We start from the raw sequence: 22112 nt of genomic DNA on the forward strand, positions 1-22112 counted from the left end.
ATGTAACCAAGAAAGTGATATATGAACAAAGCCCTCTATAAAAACCTTCAGAATATAGAACGGAATAAAACTAGTTTGGTGTATGGAAGTGCTACTAAGGTGGCAGTTTCTGGCTCGGTGCATGAGAAAAAACTCAATTTGAGAAAATGGCCTTTAAATGTAGCCTATGTATTGTAATTGAAATCCACAGATAGTGCAATAAAATAAACACTTAGTGCGTTTTGGATGTCTTCTTTCCACTAGTCTGAGAAACAAAAACAGGTTATGAAAAGCCAAATAGCCCAAAATCTTATAAATAGGCATTTTTTGTCAAGTTTATACGATGCTAATTGGTTATTCTCTTTAATATACACACAATTTTATACATTTCACATAAAGATTGTTACCTTAAATTTATGTTCATCTACATTATTCTTTACACTATATTGTCACTGTATGTAAAGAAACAAGTTGCTGTGTCTTCTTGTGCAAACATAATGATAGCAAAGAATCAGGGGAACGTTTTTATTGCAGAGGGCTGTTTCTGTCAGTATAATAACATTTCAATAAAGAAAGAATGATTCACACACTATCACACCCACATGAAATCCCTAAGCAAGGGCATGCAGGGCTGGAGGCTGAAAAGCAGGAAACCAGCACTCTAGTATCGGTCTCTCTGCACATCTGTGATGATGGTCTAACATCACATCATCACCTTTACCTGAGTCCAACAGCAAAAGTGCACAAACTCTAGTTCTTCAAAACCAACCCACTCTCTACTCTACTTTTTAGTCCAAAAGAACATGATCCCCAAATCTTCGAATGGCTTGTGTCAGTGTGCATGTACAATGTGTGGTATACAGTTTAACTTTTATAACTGGAACGCGTGTATCAGGTTTTTCTAATACCTCTTTAAACTTTGCATAGTCTAGAACATTTTGTGGCATAAAGTCACTCCTACTGCAACGCAAAATGACACCCTCGCTTCATTACCCGCATAATAAACGCGTATCTGCTCAGAAATTATAGTTTTCAACAGTAAAAGACTGCTGGTTGCTGCCTTTTGCTTTAAAAGTGCTTTTAGTGTCCAGAACTTCTTTTTATCAAAATAATCTTCTTAAGTCAACAGCCTGTGCCTCTATTTCTTATCCTCATACATGACTGGTTCTGCCCTACATGCCGAGGTTTGCGGTACTGAGGTTGAGGTTAAAATACATTCACATGGGGGAAACTCACAGTTTGAGGTCAAAGCGTGACTTCTGACCTCACCTGACCTTTGGCATCACTGCTGTGAGACTGATAATAAATCAGTGATTGTATTCATCAATGCTTGTTTAGTAACACTGATTGTACAATCACTGGTTGTAAGACATTCCCTCTGACCTTTCAGAAAGGGAAAAGGCTGCATGCAGGAGGTACAAAAGTTTTCAAAGTATTTTGAGACTTTTCTGATGATAATAAATGAAAAGCAGAGAAGGTACAGAGGCACAGAGAGGTCGAAATAGAACACAGAACCAGCCTTATACTGCAGCAAAAATAGGCAGAATGGTGGATGTGTTGTGTTTGTCTATAACTTGGTCTGTATAAGAGCGCAATAAGCGTCAAATGAGAAATAAATGTTCAAGACAGTCCTTTGATTGACACATTGCAGATTGAAATGAGATGGTCATAAAGAGATCAGTGATAAATAAAGAAACCGGAATGTATGAACATGGAATGAGAAGGAGAGCGATCTCATCCCTCACTCACACTCGTTTTGTCTTAGCACACTGAACATGTTGAGAGTGAGGCCCTTCTTGTCAGCCTTCACGGTATCATCTTCATCATCCCCATAAGCGTCTTCATCATCATCTGCGTCTCGATCGTTGTCCTCTTCCAACTCTGAGCTGGATTCACCGTCGTCGTCTTCCCTGTCAGCCCTATCCTCTTCGTCCTTTCTTCCTTGTAGAGCGATGATCTCGGACAGGTCTGGGTGTGATTCCCATTCATCTGAAGAGATTGAGATTAAATGTCAAATTTGGGACACGAGTGGCAGATGACATGAACACATCTGTAGTGGTTTGACCTCTGACCTTTACTCTGAGAGTATCCAGGTGGCCGCAGACACAGACACAACCGTCCGTCGATTGCCAAACGCAGTAGACTGTTGGCTGCTCGATAAACATCATTACGGGCCGCCATAGCAGTCTTATACCCTCTCTTATCAGCCCAGGCTGACAAAAAAACAAAACCAAAAAAACAGACTATTGAAAACCAGTTCCTCCCTCCAATCGAATGGTAAATAGGAAATGAATAACGCCACATCAGAAAAGTACACACCTTCACACACGTCCCATGCTGTCCAGTCCTGTGTGTCGGGGTCACGTGGGGTTTCTGGGCAGTGGTCGGGATGTTTCAGCTTTAATACAGACAGGAAGTTGGTCCGTTCACACAGGTATCCTACTGAACTGTAAGGCTCTTGCAGCTGGGACACTGGATATATACCAGCCAGGATCTGTTTGAGAAGATGAATAACATGCACACACATAAACAAAGCCAGGATGATTTAACTTTCATAAATTATACAGTATCATGCTGTTTCTACCTGTAGTTGCTTGTCCACTTGGGAAGGGAAGACAAGCCCAGGACAATCACACAGTTTCACAGTGGGAGTGAGGTAGTATGTTTGGAAATATTTTGTGTGACCTGGGGTTCGAGACACGCTCACGACCTTCCTGCCGACCAGACTGTTCAGCACTGAAGATTTGCCTACATTAGGAAAACCTGGAGAAAGTGCAAAAGACTCAATATGAATTTTAAATCAATGAATTAATTTTAATTTACACATTGGGGAGAAGCACTTTGTATAAGATATATGTAGCTGATATTGATCTAAAACAACACAACTTAAAGTTGGCATAAAATGGAAATTGCGATCGTCCTTTTTATCCCTATTTTGGTGTATAACCAAGTGAAACAGCTTCTCAATTGAGAAAAAAAGTAGGGTGGGGCTCGATTGTTCATCAGGGCTTGATTATCTCATTAAATTGTTATTTGTTAATTGCTGCAATCTCATGTGAGTGACAGGTTGCTGGAAGTGAGGGATTATTGTCCCGGTCTCACGTCATCAGAGAAAAGATGTCGCCGTGAGGGGGAGGGGTTAAAGTTTTGATTAAAGATGATAAGGGCACATTCATTTTCTTTTTAAATAATGATGTGCACATATAAATCATTTATAATAAACACTGCAATGTAAAAAAAAAAAAAAAAAAAAAAAAAAAAAAGAATCGTCAATTTTGATTTCCTGGTGACTAATCTTTTTACCTATGCAGCCCAAGGTTAGTACTCCATCTTTATAAAGTTCTTGCGTGGGGCTGTTCATTTCCATGGCAACATCAGTATGATGCTCCATCAGCACAGATTCTGATCCATCATCATCAGCCCGATCCCCCTCTGTTCCCACAGCAACAGCATCCCTCTGGATCTTCTTCTCCCAGCTGGTCAAATCCACTGAAAACAACAATCATCATCATCATCATCATCACTCCCTGTGTTCCAGTGCTCATTTAGTTGTCTGGGAGGAACTTGTTTTACCTCTTCCTGCTGTGATCTCCTGACACGCTCTCATGATTTGGAACGGTCCTCCTACCTGATTCCATCCTGCTTTCTTCCTCACTCTCTTCTTCTGTAGAACTGCAGTTAGGACAGATGAAGGAAACATATTTTAATCTGGTCACATTATAGATAAAGCCCTGATAGAGGAAGGAGTCTCTCACGGGTGCTGTAGGGTTGTCCTGGGTGAGAGGTGAAGCCGACACAGTGCAGGTGGGGGAACTGTTTAGTCAGATAGTGTTTCCATGCCAACACCAGCGGTGCGGGGCTCAAGTCCACCTTATTGAGCACCAGGATGATGTGCTTCTTTAACTCACCAGTGATGTAGTGATACACAGCAGGAGAAAGCTGCAGCACCTACAGACAGAGTGATAATGTTTGCATGTGTACTGAATGGTAATGACTACTTAACAACTCCATCCTTCTTTTGCTCAAAAAGTATAACGCAATACAAAAGTGCTGTTTTCTGAGATTAAATCTAATACAATCTCTGGCCCCACCTAGTGGGGACTTTATTACCTCAGTTTAACAGTGTAACAGCTATGCAATTTTCATGACCTTTTGAAAACGGCTTAAAGTTTCAACAGGCGTTACAGCCGCACACTCACTGGGTGTCTGATATCCACTATGAGCAGAATGACATCAGACATCTCCAATACTCTCCACAGCTGCCTCCATGTCTGAGAGAGAAAGACAGTCAGTCAGTAGTAAAACAAACAACATTTTTAATAGCTGTTATTTGAAAGAGCACTATTCACGCAGTCTGAACTTCAGTAATGAATCTTAATCTGTTATTCACATTCTTTCAGATTAGCCAACCTGTTTGTAATTCTTTGGCCCACTTTAGGTAAAATAATGTATGGTCTCCTGTTAAGTATTTGCTACATAAATCCAAAACTACTGTATCTGGAAACTGTTAAAACAACGAATTCATTGTGATCCAATATTTGCCGAGTAATTGCTCAGCTATGTGCTTGCAACATTTAGGAGCAAGTTTATAAGTTCTTAGAAACAACGGTTGTTTGTCTAAAAATTATCTGCACAATATTGTGGTGATTCTGTTGTCTGTAGGCTATTACAGACAAACAGGAATCATAAAAGCCTTTTTTTATTAAGTTTAATATGGCTCATTTTTAGTTTTATACATTTAAACTAGCATTTAAGAGAACTGTTGCTTCTTTTTCACTAAGCAAACACAACAGTTTCAGTGTCACAAGGCTTGAGAAGGGCAATAGCTCATAAACAAGTGAATTTGAACACTTAACAGTGTTTGCCTCCAGCACCGTCTGACCAAACAGATGCTCAAGTGCAATAAAACAACTATTTCATTACAGCTATTGACGCAGCAACAATCCAATTCTGGTTGCTGATAAAAATGATTTCTCTAAGTACTTCAGTACTGTGTTTTCTAACAGAACATGCCTCACCTCGAGATTGTGTTCAAAGTGGCTGAGGCTACCGGGTGGGTTCTTGGAGTGAAGAGTGTCCAGATACTCCAGAAATGACTTCTCCTCTTTCCGCAGCAACTCCTCTCGCCGCATTTCGTAATGCCACGAAGGCCGCCGTGGGATATCCAGGCCTGTGATTAGACAAAATGAAGACACTGAGTTGACCTTGTTGACTCACCTATTTGACAGCAAAGTCTATATATTTATTTTGACACAGATGCTCCGACAAAACTATGGCTAGTTTTGTGAAATGTGTCCCAGTTTAGAACCACCACTACATATTACTGAGCTCAGCAGCATAAATACCTTTCTCTTCGGGGAAGATCTGGTTTATATCCATCTCTAGTTCCTTTTCTGCCACCGGCTTCAGGATTTTCTTCATCGCTATTTTCTTCCTCTTCTCCACCTCCTCCTTGCTCTCCCTCTCAAAGTGCAGACGGAATCTGCAAAGCAAGCCATTATAAGATTAACAAACAGGACGATACATGCCCCTGCTAAAACATCTCATGTTGAATTAATAAGACAAGACTGGACTGACTGTTTCACCTGTCCCGACTCACCTGTTGGGGTCATATCTGCCGTCTCTGGCACCAGGCTGATGGTTGATCCTCCTGATGTCTGTCGTCTCGCTGTCTGATGTATCCGACTGTCTGTCTCTGCCAGGTCCTCTCTCCACACTGGCATTTCGGCTACTGTGACATGAACCTGGTTCTCCTGCACACACACACACACACACACAGAGAAACTTTAAAGAGTGTTTCCTGTCTTGACTGATTCCAAGTTGACTATGATTCCAAGAGGTTGTAAATAAAACAAGGATTATTGGAGTATGTTTTACAAGAAAATACTATTTCATTCTTTATCTCAGTCATTAAAAATGCCATGTTTAATTAAATGTGATACTTGCCATTTATTTGTAACTATATGTGAAATTAATTAGCAATTTTCTATTAAATCCTACTTCTTGTTTTTTCAGTGACAAAGTTTTTCTTTTGTTTTTGAATTATACGCCCTTTTCAGTTGAAAAACATAGTGTACTTCCAATAATCATGTCTCCCCCATAAGTAACACTCTGTCGTCATTACACTATACATATGGCAATAGTGTGGAAATGTACACTGATGACATAATAAATAAATATCTCTGCTATCTCACTCGATCTTCTGCAAACTGTTTATGTAGGTTTTACTGTCTACTAGACACGAATATTTGCAGACCCGCAGGCGAACGCCAGTTAATTAAGCCTGCTTTAGTGTGTATTGATCGCGTAGTTGTTGTGTTACGTAACTTCACGCGGAGTCTGCGCACTTATATACCGCATAACACACGCGCCAACTACAGCAAAACACGAGCTGCTCAAAATCACCCCCTTTACGCGTCATTTCACTGTTGATAAGGCAGAATAGCAATTTGGTCTGTAAAGATTACTGTTCGGCTGTGTGACGTTCGACTTGTCACGAGCAGAGTAGTTGTTTACAGCAGACAACATCCATATCAAGAACATTATATTACATTTATACTGTTGCTGCATGTGACATTCAGCGTCCCTTCTTGTACGCAACCCTCAAATAAAAATGACAGCACGCGCTGTTTACTGCCTGTCAAGTTTGGTTACATACACCCACAGAAACTTAGCAAACAAAGTATTTACAGAAGCGTAGTAGCTCAATTAATGTGCTAATATGTGAGAATATGGTCACATTTCTGCACACTAAAATATAAACCATAAAACAATGAGTCACGTGGCTAATGTGGAACGTATGCGAGCGCGTTCGATCAGCTCGTCGCGCGCTAACTCAGCTAAGCTAGTTAAAGTACCCACCTCTCTTTTTCTCGCGTTTCACCTGGAGCTGCTTCTTTTTCTGTTTGTTACTAAAAGGCTTTTTGCGCGGCATGTTCGCATGGATCAAAGGAGAAAAAAGAAAGAACGCGCGAGGACGTAAACTCCGTTGTTAGGTCTATATTTACATTCGTGAAGTTTCTCCGCTACTCGCATGGACTTTTCTGTGACACGGCCCACTTACTGACGGGGTGGACGGACGCTACCAATATGTACTTCAAATATTCAACACTAGGCGTCACAAATACATTTGATCGACTCTGTACAATTGTTCTGGAATCTGTTACTGCTTCTGTTCACTTTATACGACTAACGTTACTGTTTGCGAAAGTAAAACAATAACAGCAGTAAGTTATTTTGACCCCCATATTTTTGACAGGTGGTGCAATCTGCCATTGTACGATAGAATGTTGGACGTCAGTACGAATAAATATATATAACTTAAATATAAGTATAAATATTTAAATTATTTAAGTTAATTATATGAATAACTATATATCAGTTTTATAAATATCAATAACTAAAAATAACTTGGTGGTAATGATGTTGCTGAAAGACTAACGTGCACACACAAACCTAACCACAAACAATTAATTCGAGACCATATTCTGTTTCTTGGATATCTGACAAACAATACAACTGTTTATGCATTACATTATTTACAGTCTGAGGGAATTTATATTAAAAAGTTTAACCACAAAGAAGTATCTTAATTCTCTAATCCGATGGGGGTCCTTGAAGGTCCTGTAGGCAGTCTACAGACAGCTCGAGGTATAAAAACATAGAATTTCAATAAGTAACAATATTCTATGTTCTTAAATGATTTCTAAATGCGAACAATTACATGAATGATGTAAGTATTATAAAAGGCAGTTGATGTTGTAAATGAAATGACTTAAAAACCCAGGCTGCCAGAGTCTGTAAAGTTTGCAAACCCCTGCGATAAGATAATCACAAGGAGGCACATCAGAAGCAATTGTTTTAATATCTTGTTTTACAGGGTTAAAGCACACTAATCCGATTTTGTTAATGTCAAGAGGTTGAGATTTGGGGAGCATGTTAATAGTTATTTTGATAGAATAACAGTAGTAACAGTAATAATAGAATATTACATGTCATCCGCAGATGGGGATGCTAAACAGGATCATTTTTTAAAAGAAAGAAAAATACATCTCAAGATATTTGCCATTGACATTAGTTGACACAAATTCTTTTTGTCCTATTTCCTGTTGTCCTTTACTCATTCACACACAAAACATTTGATAATCATATATACATTCTTTTCTGTTTTACGTACATGACCGCAAAACAAATTTCCCTTTTAAAACGAAAAAAGACCAACAATTCCCATACATACTGTGCAAGAGACAACAATTTCCATTCTTGTGGACAGTAACAATATTAATATTGACAGTGCAGTGATCGTACCAACAACTACAGATGCAATCATACAAACGTGATAAACCAGAAATTTTATGGAAAGACTTGATAAATGAGCTGGGTACCCACTGAAACAGCCACAATCTTCAAAGGAAGCTTTTGCGAGGAAGATCAGGATTACAGCAATAAATGTTTAAAAAAAATGGAGAGAAAAAAATACAAAGTCTATCTCCTTCACTTTTCTCCATTTAAGTCCACTTGCTCCTTCATACAAATGAGAAGGCATTGAGTAAGAAAATCCTTTCAGTATGCACAGTTCTGTGTAATTGCAACAGTTCTTTCTAAACTCCAAAGTTTCATCCCTTGCTCATGAGTTCAGGTGTTCCACCTGTATGGCGGAAGCCTCCACAGTGATGCAGAGGTCTTTGTGAGGGGAGATGTCAGACACGCTGACAGTTTTATACTGCACATCAGCAGAAGTTAATGGTTTGTACTGGTTCAGGTCGAATATGCACGGCTGACCGAAGACGTCGGTCCTCTCGACTCGGCTCTGTGCGTCTCCTTCCGAGCCGCCTCCTTCGACACGGCCTGGGCTGTGGCTTTGCTGGGTTGATCCAGGTGGAGACGGCAGCATATCCGGGGCATGTTTGCGCATGTGTTTCATCAGATACGTCTCCTACAGGCAGAGAGAGATGCATATTAGTATCATCTTGAGAACGGGAACTGGGAATGCTGCTCATTTATGGTGTGAGATTAGGTGTTCATTTTTGTACCGAGGTATATGTGCGGTTGCATAAACCGCAGGAGTACAGCTTAGCGTGCTTGACTGTGTGAGTGGACAGATGAACCTCCAGGCTGGCTGCGTCTACATAACCACGGTTACAGTGGTGACACTTAAACGGTTTGTCCTTGTTGTGCTGACGCCGATGAGACTGGAAAATATTGGAAGAAATATTGAAATGACAGGTCACTAAAAAAGGAAAATTCTGCTATTTACTCACCCTAGAATTTTTTCTGTCAAAAGCTCTCTTCCAAATAATGAAATTAAATGGGGATCAGGTTGTTAAGCTCCACAGAGCACCATAAAAGCATCATAAAACAACCCATATGACTTAGATGATTAATTCAAGTAAGTAATTATTCAATGAAAATGTTGCAAGCAGGGTTGTGCAAAACACAAAATTGAAGAACTGGCTCCCTTTCAATCTGATTGTGAATTTAAACTGAATTGGCCACATCCTACAGGACGCAAAACAGGAATTTGAATAGGAATGACAGGAAGATCTATCTATCTATAATAATAATAATAGATTACATTTATATATCGCTTTTCTCTGCTCTCAAAGCGCTTTACATAGAAGGGGGAATCTCCTCAACCACCACCAATGTGCAGCATCCACCTGGATGATGCGACGGCAGCCATATTGTGCCAGAACACCCACCACACACCAGCTTACTGGTGGAGAGGAGACAGTGATGAAGCCAATGAGTATCTAGGGATGATTAGGAGGCCATGATGGACAGAGGCCAAGGGGCAAATTTGGCCAGGATGCTGGGGTTACACCCCTATCTATCTATCTATCTATCTATCTATCTATCTAGACACTACCGTTCCAAAGTTTGGGGTCAGGAAGATTTAAAAATTCGAAAGAAGTCTCTTATCTTCACCAAGGCTACATTTACTTGATACAAATACAGTAAGAACTGTAATATTGTAAAATATTATTATAATTTAAATAACTTTTCAATTTATTCCTGTGATGGCATTCCTTACTACAGTCTTCAGTGTCACATGATCCTTCAGAAATCATTCTTATATGCTGATTTGCTGCTCAGTAAACAATTCTTATTACTGATACATTTTTTCAGGATTCTTTGATGAACAAAGTTTATTTGAAACAGAAATCTATGGTAACATGTCTTCTTTACTGTCTTTTTAAAATCAATTTAATGTATTTGCTGAATTAAAGTATTCATTTAATAAAACTTAAACTAAAAACACTTGACCCCAAACTTTTGAACAGTAGTGTATAACTATCTGAATCCTTAAACATTTTTCAAAACTTTCAAAAAGGCTTTCAATAAGCTAAACTTCAGAATTTGTGTTGACAAACTACTTTTCTAGTTCATTTATAGTTACAATGACATGATTTCTTTAAAATCCAATTTATTTTAATATTAATTTATTGTATTCAAATTCAAATAGCAATTTCGCATTCTGTTTGCTACCTTACATCAAACTTAAAGGCATTCTCAATTAAATTGTCCCCATTTACCTTCATATAATGGAAGAGAGCGTTCAGGTTTTGAAAGACATGAGAGTGAGAAAAGGATTCCTTACTCCTTAAGGAAAACTGTAAATTAATATTCTAAATAGGAGTGACACTTAGAAATAATCAACTTTATAGTAGAGCTGCACAAATCTACGGAGTCACATGGGCTCGGAGGGACAAAAAAAATTAGATGGGAAGAAAAATTATGTCAATGTTTTTGCAACTTAGAGAAACTTAGTGTTCACACGGAAAATTGTGTTCTTTGCGAGTGAACGCAAAACATTTTGAACGCAAAGTTTCTGGGAGGAACGCAAAACATTTTTGAGAGAACGCAAAAGCATTGACAAATTATTTTTCCTCCCATCCCATAATTTTTTCATTCACCATGTTTCTTTCAGGGGCTCCGTACAATTCTGGACAAATTGAGAATCACAATTTTTTTTGGTTTAAAATGGAGATCAAGATTCTCCCATGATTCTGAATAGACAACTATTCAAATTCAAATGAAATTTACTTGTTAATTGCTGCAGTCTATTTCATTTTTTATTTTATTAATTTGAATAATTGGTTTAAATGAATATTCAATGACTCACTCATAAATACTTCACTTGTTTCATTACTGGATGAATCAGCATTTTTAAACAAATCTCCTGAATGAATAATTCAATGACAAATAAATTTTTTAACAGTCAATTGTCGCCACCTACTGGTGTAACGATGTAATTGATACAATCTTTATCTGAAGCGTCAAGTTGCATTCAAGGGTGATTTACTTATTTTTTTATCACTACCTAAGGAATCAGTGTTTGTATCTGAACTATAAACTTTTATCCCAGTACTTCTGTGATAATTTGAATTATTGTAACAGAAATAATGATACTGTGTGTGGCTGAAAGACTGTTTGTGAAGCGGTTTTATACATATGACAACGGCTTTCTCTGGCTCAACAGCAGCACAAATGCATATTTGAATGTTCACTGTGATCATCCTTGTCAAAAGTTTATAGACATAGCAGAATTATTATAATTTAGAGATCACAATCTTTTAACAATTAATCGTGCAGCTCTACTTTATAGAGTACTTTTCTCACCTGCAGATTAGAGAGCTGAGTGAAAGACTTCTCACAACCCAAGTGTGTACATTTGTATGGCCTGTCTCCTGTGTGGATCCTGAACAGGGACAAAATTTATGTCAAGAGGTAAGAAATGAATGGAAAACTAAACTGAGTATGTATGGTTAAGAATGAGGTGTAGAAAAAGAAACAAAGATAAGCCATAAACAAATGAAAAAAAAAAAAAAAAAAAAAAAAAAAAAACATGTCCATCACTGCACCTGTGGTGTTGCTGTAAGTGACTGAGCTGTCTGAAGGTCTTCTGGCAGTAGTTACAGGTGTAAGGTTTAACTCCTGTGTGGATTCGTATATGCTGAGCAAGGTAGCTTGTGTTGGCGAAGGATTTCGAGCAGTGAGGACACTTATGAGGTTTGGATTCTGTGTGGTTTCTGTAAAGGAAAGACAAACATGCTTACCTATGGACTCATTCAATAATTTATAGACGCTACACAAATATTTGACATGACAATATTGTTCATTTCTACACTCACTCTGCTGATCTTTCTTTGGTGGTCCCTACTGCCAACAAATGTCAAAAGTGCGCAGTGTATTTCGAAGACACATTTGGAAGTGGTGTGGAAGGTGTTTGAATGAGGTCACAGAAAGGGCAGATCCATTTCTCAAAAAAACATTAGCACTCAATCCTCACAGGAACTCTGTGGGCCACAGAGCCCAATCCCATGTCCAAGTGCGATCAACAGTAGACGAAACCTTTACGTGACCTCTATTTCAGCGCGGGGCAGAACCTCATAAAACTTCCACAGTTATGGGACAATAATGTAGAGTCAAAGAGAACTAGGCTTTCACTGACAGCTTCAATTTCAGTTCAATCCTTCAGTTGGTGTGTGTAAGACTCCACAGTGTGGTGTAAAAAATTTAAGTAGTCCGCAGTAATAAAAAATGTGCCAGAGGAGAAATAAATTATACAAATAGAGAAAAGAAAATGTAATTTTCTTTAATTCTTTTGAGATGGAAAATAACTTTTCCTGACCATCTTTAGTTTCTTCTAGCAATTTTTCTTACAGTTCATCAGTGAGACATTTCAAGTGCAATCCACCCACTACACATGGTGACATCATGCTATAGCTGACTTCACCATTATAAAGACTGTGTGGTATATATTTAAACAGTCCATTAGACATAAACTTGCATTTAAGCAAACCATCACTAGAGTATGTTGCTATAGCAACAAGGAAAAGAGCATGAGGCCATGTTGTCAACCTTTCCAACGTGACCGTGTAATGTCTCAGGGGGCGAGCACCCAGGACACGTGTTTGCGTTTAAAAACTAGATGAGCACAACGGAAAGCAGAATGCGGAGGTCACAAGAAGCACTTTAAACGCCCAGGATTAGTCAGTTATACATAAAGTAGGTGGGTTGAAAATACTGTTAGCTACCACTTTCGAAGTGAACAAAATAAAGTAAATAAATAATAATAATAATTACCTTGAAACTAGCATTAGCCTTTATGAAAAGTAATGCTGCAGAGAAACTTTTTTTATTTAGATTTGTCAAGCACTTTTTTTTTTTTTACAAAAAAATATTATTCAAAATCAATGCGTTAATTGATTGCTTTAACAGCCCTACAAACACATTTTGTTAAATATCTTTCTTTTCTCTCAAATTTTTCACCACACTCCACACTCACAATATTGAGATACATTACAATGGTCCAAGTACCAATAATTTTATGCGTTTATATTTTTATGCATTTATAATTATCTACAGTTCAACTAATACAGAATCAGATGTTTTCAAACCAGGGTCCAAGAAACCTCAGGATTTGCTTCAGTACAATAGTAATAATAATAATAATAATAATTTAATTTACAAAACTTTTTTTTATATTATAATATGAAACTTCATATTTTTCTCAGACATTATAAATGGGTCTTTATTTGATGAAAATCTGCAACAGCCTTTATATTTCAAAAAATACTCAAGGAACATTTCTAAGTAAATATCAAAATGAATATCCATTATTCACATTATAATGTTGTGATGCTTAAATACGTGAATCATTTATAACTACTGATTTAAGTTTCTGGTAACACTTTTCTTAAAGTCTTTATATATAATTAATTATAGAAATACTTTAATGTATTAATTATGCCTTGTATTGCACCTTACAATGAATTGTAAAATTCTCATAAATAATTGTAAGTTATAATATATCTATTCTTTGTTATGCCTTTTAAAAGTATAATTCATTAAAACACATAAAAATTACAGATGCAACAAGGAATCTTCAAATAAAATAATGCATCATCTTAACTTTGGTTACAATTATTTATGAAAAGATTTAATATTATACATAAAGGTTTTCAATAAAGAATTACCAAGTTTTTTTTAGTGTTTTAATTTCATTTTAGAACAGAAATATCAGCAATTTATTCGTATTTGGTCTATATAGGACAAACGCTATAGGTGACTAACACGCTGATTCTCTCTTTAACGTGTTTAATGCAGTTTGAATTTCGATATCGTATCTTTTGCAATGTGTATCGATATCGTGAGGAAGTTGGCGAACTCACACACAGACGCTCCCCGCAGTCCACTCCCTATACTAAAGTCCATCACACACACTCTCCACCACCCGCCTGCTTTGCCACAGACACCCACACACAAACACACACACACGCTTGTGGTGCGGTGCTGAATACCGTGTGTGCTGCTGTAAGTGACTGAGCTGTCTGAAAGCCTTCTGGCAGTAGGAGCAGGTGTAGGGCTTGGCACCGCTGTGGATGCGGATGTGCTGGGCCAGGTAGCTGGTGTTAGCGAAGGATTTGGAGCAGTGCGGACACTGGTGAGCTTTCACCTCCGTGTGCGACTTGGAGTGCAGCTGCATATCTGACTTACTGCAGAACGTCAAACCACACATCCGGCACCTACAGACAGAAAAACACACTCACACACACACACACACACACACACCAAGGGGTGGACAGAGGGATGAGAGAGGAGGAAAACATGGGAGAAGACAAAGTACGGATGAAAAGGGGACAAAGAGAAAAGGAAAGTTACAAGCCTGTCCATCAATAGTGAAAGGAGAAACATGAGACACGACAAACAGGCAAGAAAGAGACACAACACAAGCGGGAGGGTGAGAGACGAGGAGGTCAGTGGAGAACGATCCAGAATGAAATCGTAGACCCTGGCGCTAGAAAAGAAAAATGAGATGGAGAGGCCAGAAACGCGAGTGCAGATGGGTGACAGAAGTGTGTGTGTGTGTGTGTGTGTAGATGTGTGTAGCTGAGGCTGCACATGCTAATGAGCAGAATAACACACACTTCTACAGAAGCACAGCAGACAAACTCGTTGCGAAGCCTTGAAGCCGGCGAGAGTGTGTGTCAGCCCGGAGGGACATGCATTTCTGCCGTATGAAAATGAAGTGGCTTAGGAATTCCTGCCTCTGTCTTTGCCTCTTCTAACAGATCGTAAGAAACACACACTGAGGTCATGCTGAGCTGATGTCTCTTTGAAAATCCATACCTGTATGTTTTACCACCTTCTTTCCCAGCATGCCCTTCTTCTAGAGACAGACTGTAAGGGTTGGCAGAATGATGCTACAGAGAGAAAAACAAAACAAAAAAACAAAACCTGTTGTTAAAAACTTATTGAAAAAATTATTTGGCACTAGATTGGTCACAGTACGATTTATTTTCTATTATTTATAATGTTACAAAAAAATTCAAATAAATTTCTGTTCATTAAAGAAACCTGACAACTGTTTTCAACATTGATGAAATGTTTCTTGAGCACCAAATCATCAATAAATTGATTTCTGAAGGATCATGTGACAATGAAGACTAGAGTATGTTTGCTGAAAATTCAGATTTGCCATAACAGAAATCAATCAATCTATATATATATATATATATATATATATATATATATATATATATATATATATATATACACACATTTAAATAACAATATTACTTTTTATTTTTCTTTACTGTATTTTGATCAAATAATTCAGCCATGGTGAGCATAAGAGACTTCTTAAAAAAAGAAAAAAGAAAAAAAAATTATATATATATATATATATATATATATATATATATATTATTTTTTTTTTATTATTTATTTTACATCTAACCAACCCCAAAATTGTGACCAATAGTGTATCTGGGCTAATCACTATTTTGTAAGTTAAGAAAATGTACTTAAAAACAATTTCACTATATGTTATTAATGTGTTGTTATACCTGTCCTGAAAGACCCAAAATCAAGGCATCTGTCCCAGTAGGTGAGCCAATCAACGGGAGTGTGGCTTTCTTCTTTCTGCCCCGTTTCGCCGGTAACGGGATGATGACCGGTGAGCAGGTCAAGGAGTCATTTCTCTTGTCTGGTGGAGTCATGCAAGAGTAAAATGCTTTAATTATTTGAGACAAGACTGATGAGAAAATAAAAAGTATCTGTGACCATTTCAGGCATATCAAACACTCAATAAACCGACTCAATAAAAGATTGAGTTAATCGAAATTAGTGCTTAATCATACCTCACCAAAAATCATACCACGTGCATGTCTATGTTTATGTAAAATAAGGTGCATTACCCGTTTGGACTGTTATCATGGTGGTGGATGGATGTCCATGAATAAGGGACTGAGCAGATGATACTGGAGACACCAGAGTGACCAAACCCGCTAGAAAGAGTGTGGAAGTGATGGAAGACTTATCAAAGTGTAGAAACGTAATGATAGTGTAAACTAATGAGAAAAGACCCTGTAGCAGTTTAACAAACACACACACACTACCTGCCGTCATGATGCCTGTAGGTGGTACCGGCACCACTGTGATACTGTGTGAGGAGTGAGACGGTTGTGCATGCTCTTGTTTTAGTGTCCTTGCTGTCGTTGTATCTCTGGCACCCCCAGAAACCGCCACCACCGCTGTGGTGGGATAGTGGGCGGGGCCATGCGAGTAGGCGGGGCTTTTGTCCTGAACAAGCTGCTCCTTTACCTTATTGAGAAATACAGCATTCTCAATCTAAAAGCAAACAGGCAAAATTGGGTTAGACAAAGACAAAAAAAAAAATTGATAATGGTTTTTGTTTAAAAAAGAAGACTTATTATCACCAAGGCTGCTTTTATTTGATTAAAAACTAAAGTAAAAACAGTAACGTTGTGAAATATTATTACAAGTTAAAATAACTGTTTTCTATTTTAAAATGTAATTTGTTCCTGTGATGGCAAAGCTGAATTTTCAATATAATGTTCTATTGTAATATATTATGAAATGTAATTTAATCTTGTGATGCAAAGCCAAATTTTCAACATCATTACTCCAGTTTTCAGTGTCACGTGATCCTTCAGAAATCATTCTAATATGCTGATTTACTGGTTTAAAAAACATTTCTCATTCTCTGGCCAAATCAGTTAATATTGATAACTTTCCAGTGTCTGTTTCTAAACAGGATAAAAGTTTGGGTGTCATCTTTGACAGTACTCTATCATTCAAAGCACATATAAACAGTGTCATTCGCTCTGCATATTTCCACATTCATAATATTAACAGACTTCGTCCGGCTCTCTCAGTAAAGAGCACTGCAATTCTTATTCATTCTTTAGTCACTTTCCGTATTGTTTACTAAAACGCTCTTTTTTATGGCCTGCCTTCAAAGCTTCTCTACAAACTCCAGCAAGTAATGAATTCAGCTGCTCAAATTATCAGCAGAACTCCTCTAGCTGAACACATTACTCCCATACTACAACACCCAGTTAAATATCGCATTGATTTTAAAATTCTTCTTCTTCTTACTTGCAAGGCACTCAATGATCCTGCCGCTTCTTATTTTTCTGACCTTCTTCATATTTACACTATTACTCCTACTTTAAGATCATCTTCTGCACTCACTCTTGTTGTCCCTCGAACTTGCACTACTTCTATGGGGTCCCGAGCCTTTAGTCATGCGGCTAAACTTGTTGCCACAGGATGTGTGAAACAGTGAAAGTCTTCATGTTTTTAAATCTCGCCTTAAGACCCAACTTTACAGACAGGCTTTTATGTGATTACTTTTATGCTTGTATCAAGTCTGTCCTAATAGTGGTTATTTGTTTAATGTTGATTGTTTTATTGTGTTTGCAAGGTGTCCTCGAGTGTCATGTAATAATAATTTATTATCAATGTTGAAAAACAGTTGTGCTGCTTAATATTTTTGTGGCATTCATTTGAAAGAGTACAGCATTTATTAGATTTTTTTTGTAACAATGTAAAAGTCTTAATTATCACCTTCAATTGAATGCTTCCTTGCTGAATACATTTTCTTTAAAAAGTCTTACTGAACCCAAACTTCTGAAAGGTACTGTATATGATGTAAAATACTATATAAAGCATGCAAATGCATTAATTTGGTAATATATTAATGCAATTATAGGCCAGGCATAAAATGCAATAGGGTCAAATCAACCAAATTTCGGAAACTTCCCCAGTTAAATTTTTTTATTTTGTTAATATTTTTTCTATAGAAAGACAAACATAAACAGTGATAAAAGCCCAAATATTAAATGTCACTGATGTATATCTACTGAGTAATCCACTATTTTGTTGAGGGGGGGTCAAAGTTACAATTTTCACCTGAGATTTGGAGTCAATTTACAGGGGGGTAAAAATGTCTTTAGAAAGATGGCCGCATCATTATTTTATTTTTACATAGAGATTAGTTGGTCTATTAGTAAAATCGGTTGACTTTAGCAATCTTTCTTTCATTAAATGCTAACAGTGACAGTTCAAAAATGTGTTCTTGTGTTTTTGACTCAAGTTTACATGCCTGTAACTCTAAAAGTATTCAAGATTTCTAGATTCTCATTCTTAATAAACTTCACTTTTGAAATCTTCATTTTCAAGGCCTTGTATATTGTTCAGTCCCATAGATATGAGGATCTCAAAGCAGCTCGATGTTCAAATTGTTGAATTTTACCCATTTTCAGTGATCGAAAACCAAATGTGGTCCACTTTGCAGAAAGCTAAAACTTACTGCATTTAAAAGAGGAACATCTGAAGAATAAATAATGTTTAAACTAGAAATGTATCTTGTTTCCCTCTATTAACTAGTATCAACTAGTCTCGCCCCTGTGAAGGCCTGTTGCACTGTTGTTGTGCGGATGAGCAGGCCTGAGTGCGTTAAGGGTTTTCTGTTGGATTGGTGTTGTGTAAGCGGTCCCTAAGTTAATAACTAATGATCTTTGCAATGGACGTGAATCAATCAAAACTAACTTTAGCTGGATAATAACTTTATTCTAGAGCTGCTGTAAAGCCAAAACAATCGATGTTACTTTAATTTCCTATTATCACTGTAAAGCTTCTTTGAAACAATCTATATTGTTAAAAGCGCTATACAAATGAAGGTGACTTGACTTGACTATTAAAAGAATTGCATAAAACATAACCAGAAATCCACTGGAAATGGTTAAGTTGAGGCACATTATCTTGCTCTCAAAAGTGTATTTATAAGAATCTATATTTGAATCAGTTTTAGGGATATTTGGAAGATGGGATTTTGTTCATTTTAACTTCTGAAGCTACCAAGAGTTTAAACATGCAGTATCGTTTCATAAGAACAAGAATCTAAAATGACATTAAGATATCTTTAACACTTGAATTAAAGACATGTAAACTTCAGAAAAATGTGAGGTGTGTTGTATTCAATATTTTTGATGGGGGAAACAAGATACATTTCAAGGTTTAGTTATTTGTTCTTCAGACATTCTTCTTTAAACAGAATAACTATCAGCTATTTAAGAAGTTACCTACATTTGGTTCTTGACCATTGAAAATGGGTAAAATTCAACAATTTGGACATGGAGTCACATTGGGGTCCCCATATCTATGGGACTGAACTATATAGGGTCTTAAAAATAAAAATTATAAAAGGAAAGTTTATTAAGAATGAGAATCTAGAAGGATATTAATATACCTTTAATACTTTTAGAAACAACTTTAGAAAAATAATCTTTATGGCAACAAATGTTTTTTGCAATTGAGCTGATAAAAAACCCACGAAATTGAACATTTTAAACAAATTAAATTAAATTTAATTAATTGAATGCATAATTCATGTATTAAATTTAATTTAATACAAATTTAAAATGATTCGTTTTTTAGATATCCCTCTTTAAAAGAAAAAAGTATCAGTATGCAAAGTGACCCACATTTGGTTTTTGACCACCGAAAAATGTGTACAATGTGACCAATTTACTCATGGAGCCGCATTAAGATCTCCATATCTCTGAGATTGAACCATCGAGGGCCTTTAAAATGAAGATACCCAAAGGAAAGTTTGTTAAGAACCAGAATCTAAAAGGACATTAAGATATATTTAATACTTATATATATATATATAATGAGACAAAGTTTGCTAAAGTCAACCAATTTTACTAATAGACCAACCAATCTCTCTGTAAAAATAAAATAATGATGCGGCCATCTTTCTAAAGTCATTTTTACCCCCCTGTAAAATGATTTCAAATCTCAGGTGAAAATGGTGGTTTACTCAGTAAATATACAATATATACATTGAATATTTTGGCTTTCGTCACTATTTATATCTTTATACATAAAAAAATATTAATAAAATAAAAAATTTGAGTTTGGGACCTCTGGTTGAGTTGACACAGAATGACCCAATAATCAATTTTCAAACTTAGACAGCTGAAATATGCATACCGATGTGCTTACCTGTCCCTGCACAGGAGACCAAAAGTATGAAGAATTAAAATGGGAATCCTCCATCATCCCTGAGAAAAGAAAGTAGGCATTTTGACGTTCAAAAACCGTGTACACATTGTAACCTTTGACCTTACGAATAGGAACTTAAAATTATATTTTATACATTAAAATAGTAATAAATTATTATTAAATAATTTCACATTTTACAAATTAACTTTTTAATAACACAATTATAAATGAAATTGGACAACATGAATTATGCAGCACATTTTATTCAGGAAGAGCTGGTGTCTGTCATGAGTCTATGTATGGTCAACACAACACTGCAACAAATAAATCATGCGTTTCACATCAGCAAGTTGTTATAAACTTACTACGTGGCTGTAATACATATTATCCATATGACAGAACCAGCATTATTAGTGAATCTGTGTTCAGGGTATATTTTTACAGATGGCGGGTTAATAGAGAAGCTCTTGCGTCTATATGGATGCATTTTTTCATAATGTTGCAGAGAAGAGAATGTGCTTTGCTTTATTCTTTATTAAAAGCGATGCATTGTAAAGTCCTGTTTTTTGACCATATTATGAAATATTCAAATATTTATTTGCAAATAACCAATTATATTTAAATATCTGAATATTATTGACAGGCAGGGGCGAATCTACTGTGCGATAACCGAGGCGGATCTGCAGCCCACAGCATGACGTTACCCGTGCATTCACTCTACTGTCGGCTAAAATAAAAAAGGAAAGGCGAAAAAGGATAGAAAAAAACAGAACAAGTGGGGAAAAAAACGTCGACGCTGGAACCGAGGCGGTTTTACGCAGACTTCCGGCACATGAGTGTCGACGATCGGGCGACAGCAGCGCCAGCGGCTCACATCAACAGCCAAAAACAAGCTTCAAAGTGAAAAATAAAGACTGATTACCAGCTCCCAAGACTTTAGCTTCGCCCGCCGGGGATTTCCTCCAATCAGGATAGTTTGAGAAGTCTTTCCGAACCCACCCGATTAAAGAATTTCAATGTTTTTTTTTTTCCTCCCTTGTGTTTTTTTTTCTATTTTTTTCTATTCTTACGGAGTTGGCCGAACTGTCTACACAGCACTTCCTCCCGAGCGGCGCGAATGATGCCCGTGCGTGCGGACGTCATTTCCGTCTAGTAAGGTCAAACATATCCAAGAATATTGTTCTTAACACGTTAATTATGCTTTTACACTAAAATACATTATTTTGTATTATACTGTAATTTAGAGTTTAAAAACTTTTTGACAAAAAATTGACATTTCTGTAAGGCATTTCTATGTTTTCAAATGTATTTACGTTTAGATGTATGTTACAAAGCAATGCTCAATTAATCTGTTTGGGTATGCCATGTTTTTTTGTATTTTACACCTGTATGTATGTGTTACTTAAAAAATAAACATTTCAAAGAAGAGCTGTGTTGTAGTACACAAAGAATAACGTAAGGTTCCAATGCCATGGAAATATCAGGGAATTTTAAAAGTGTATGGAAATGTAATAAAATTATGGAAATGAACAAAAAATAAATAACAGAAAATCGAATCTGTAATTTAGTATTAGCATTTCGGACAGCCACAATGTCTTAAATTTCTTCTTTACATGTATAGCTTATTTTTTTATTTTCCTCTCTTATACTTTATTCATGTTGTGTGATACCTTAGAAAAAAAAAATCATTGTTTAAATTTCACGTGTCCAAACTGACGTACAGTATGGCTGCTCAGAGATAATTAATGTAATATTAATGATACTAGCAGCAGGTAAATGAAACACGAAAGTAAATGTATTTCCCCAAT

General features: G+C 36.7%; 2 protein-coding genes across 5 annotated transcripts; both read right to left on the minus strand.

Moving 5' to 3' along the window:
- Positions 1–490: 490 nt before the first annotated feature.
- gnl1 (guanine nucleotide binding protein-like 1) lies at positions 491–7085 on the minus strand. Its single transcript, XM_084385207.1, has 12 exons — positions 6841–7085; positions 5579–5732; positions 5325–5461; positions 4998–5149; positions 4179–4250; positions 3735–3927; positions 3553–3651; positions 3283–3468; positions 2564–2742; positions 2299–2473; positions 2052–2192; positions 491–1968 (listed from the first exon to the last, which is right to left on the minus strand). Exons 1-12 carry the CDS (start codon positions 6911–6913, stop codon positions 1721–1723), a joined length of 1809 nt encoding a protein of 602 aa, XP_084241333.1. The 5' UTR covers positions 6914–7085; the 3' UTR covers positions 491–1720.
- Positions 7086–7824: 739 nt separating this feature from the next.
- On the minus strand, positions 7825–21419 carry znf384b (zinc finger protein 384 b). Of its 4 annotated transcripts, none has more exons than XM_084435722.1 (11): positions 21227–21419; positions 20305–20363; positions 16386–16617; positions 16185–16274; positions 15834–15973; positions 15115–15188; positions 14286–14510; positions 11844–12011; positions 11602–11680; positions 9012–9170; positions 7825–8914 (listed from the first exon to the last, which is right to left on the minus strand). In XM_084435722.1, the coding sequence occupies exons 2-11, from the start codon at positions 20359–20361 to the stop codon at positions 8606–8608; spliced, it is 1533 nt and encodes a 510-aa protein (XP_084291848.1). In that variant the 5' UTR covers positions 20362–20363; positions 21227–21419; the 3' UTR covers positions 7825–8605. The 4 variants fall into 4 exon arrangements, with proteins under 4 accessions (XP_084291848.1, XP_084291847.1, XP_084291850.1 ...); XM_084435721.1 differs by having other exon boundaries at positions 20293–20363; XM_084435724.1 differs by lacking the exon at positions 14286–14510.
- Between the last annotated feature and the right edge of the window lie 693 nt (positions 21420–22112).

Source organism: Rutilus rutilus (assembly GCF_951802725.1).
Source record: "Rutilus rutilus genome assembly, chromosome: 17".
NCBI classification, from domain to species: Eukaryota; Metazoa; Chordata; class Actinopteri; order Cypriniformes; family Leuciscidae; genus Rutilus; species Rutilus rutilus.

Bases quoted from the DNA above. Each gene is read 5' to 3' on its own strand.
- gnl1 (XM_084385207.1), bottom strand. From the start codon at position 6,913: ATGCCGCGCAAAAAGCCTTTTAGTAACAAACAGAAAAAGAAGCAGCTC. The intron at 2,474-2,563 runs GTAGAAACAGCA...CTTCTCAAACAG, and splicing joins AAGTGGACAAGCAACTACAG to ATCCTGGCTGGTATATATCC. The intron at 1,969-2,051 runs GTCAGAGGTCAA...CAATCTCTTCAG, and splicing joins TGGATACTCTCAGAGTAAAG to ATGAATGGGAATCACACCCA.
- znf384b (XM_084435721.1), bottom strand. From the start codon at position 20,361: ATGATGGAGGATTCCCATTTTAATTCTTCATACTTTTGGTCTCCTGTG. The intron at 14,511-15,114 runs GTATGGATTTTC...TTCTGTCTGTAG, and splicing joins GAAGGTGGTAAAACATACAG to GTGCCGGATGTGTGGTTTGA. The intron at 8,915-9,011 runs GTACAAAAATGA...CTCTGCCTGTAG, and splicing joins GCAACCGCACATATACCTCG to GAGACGTATCTGATGAAACA.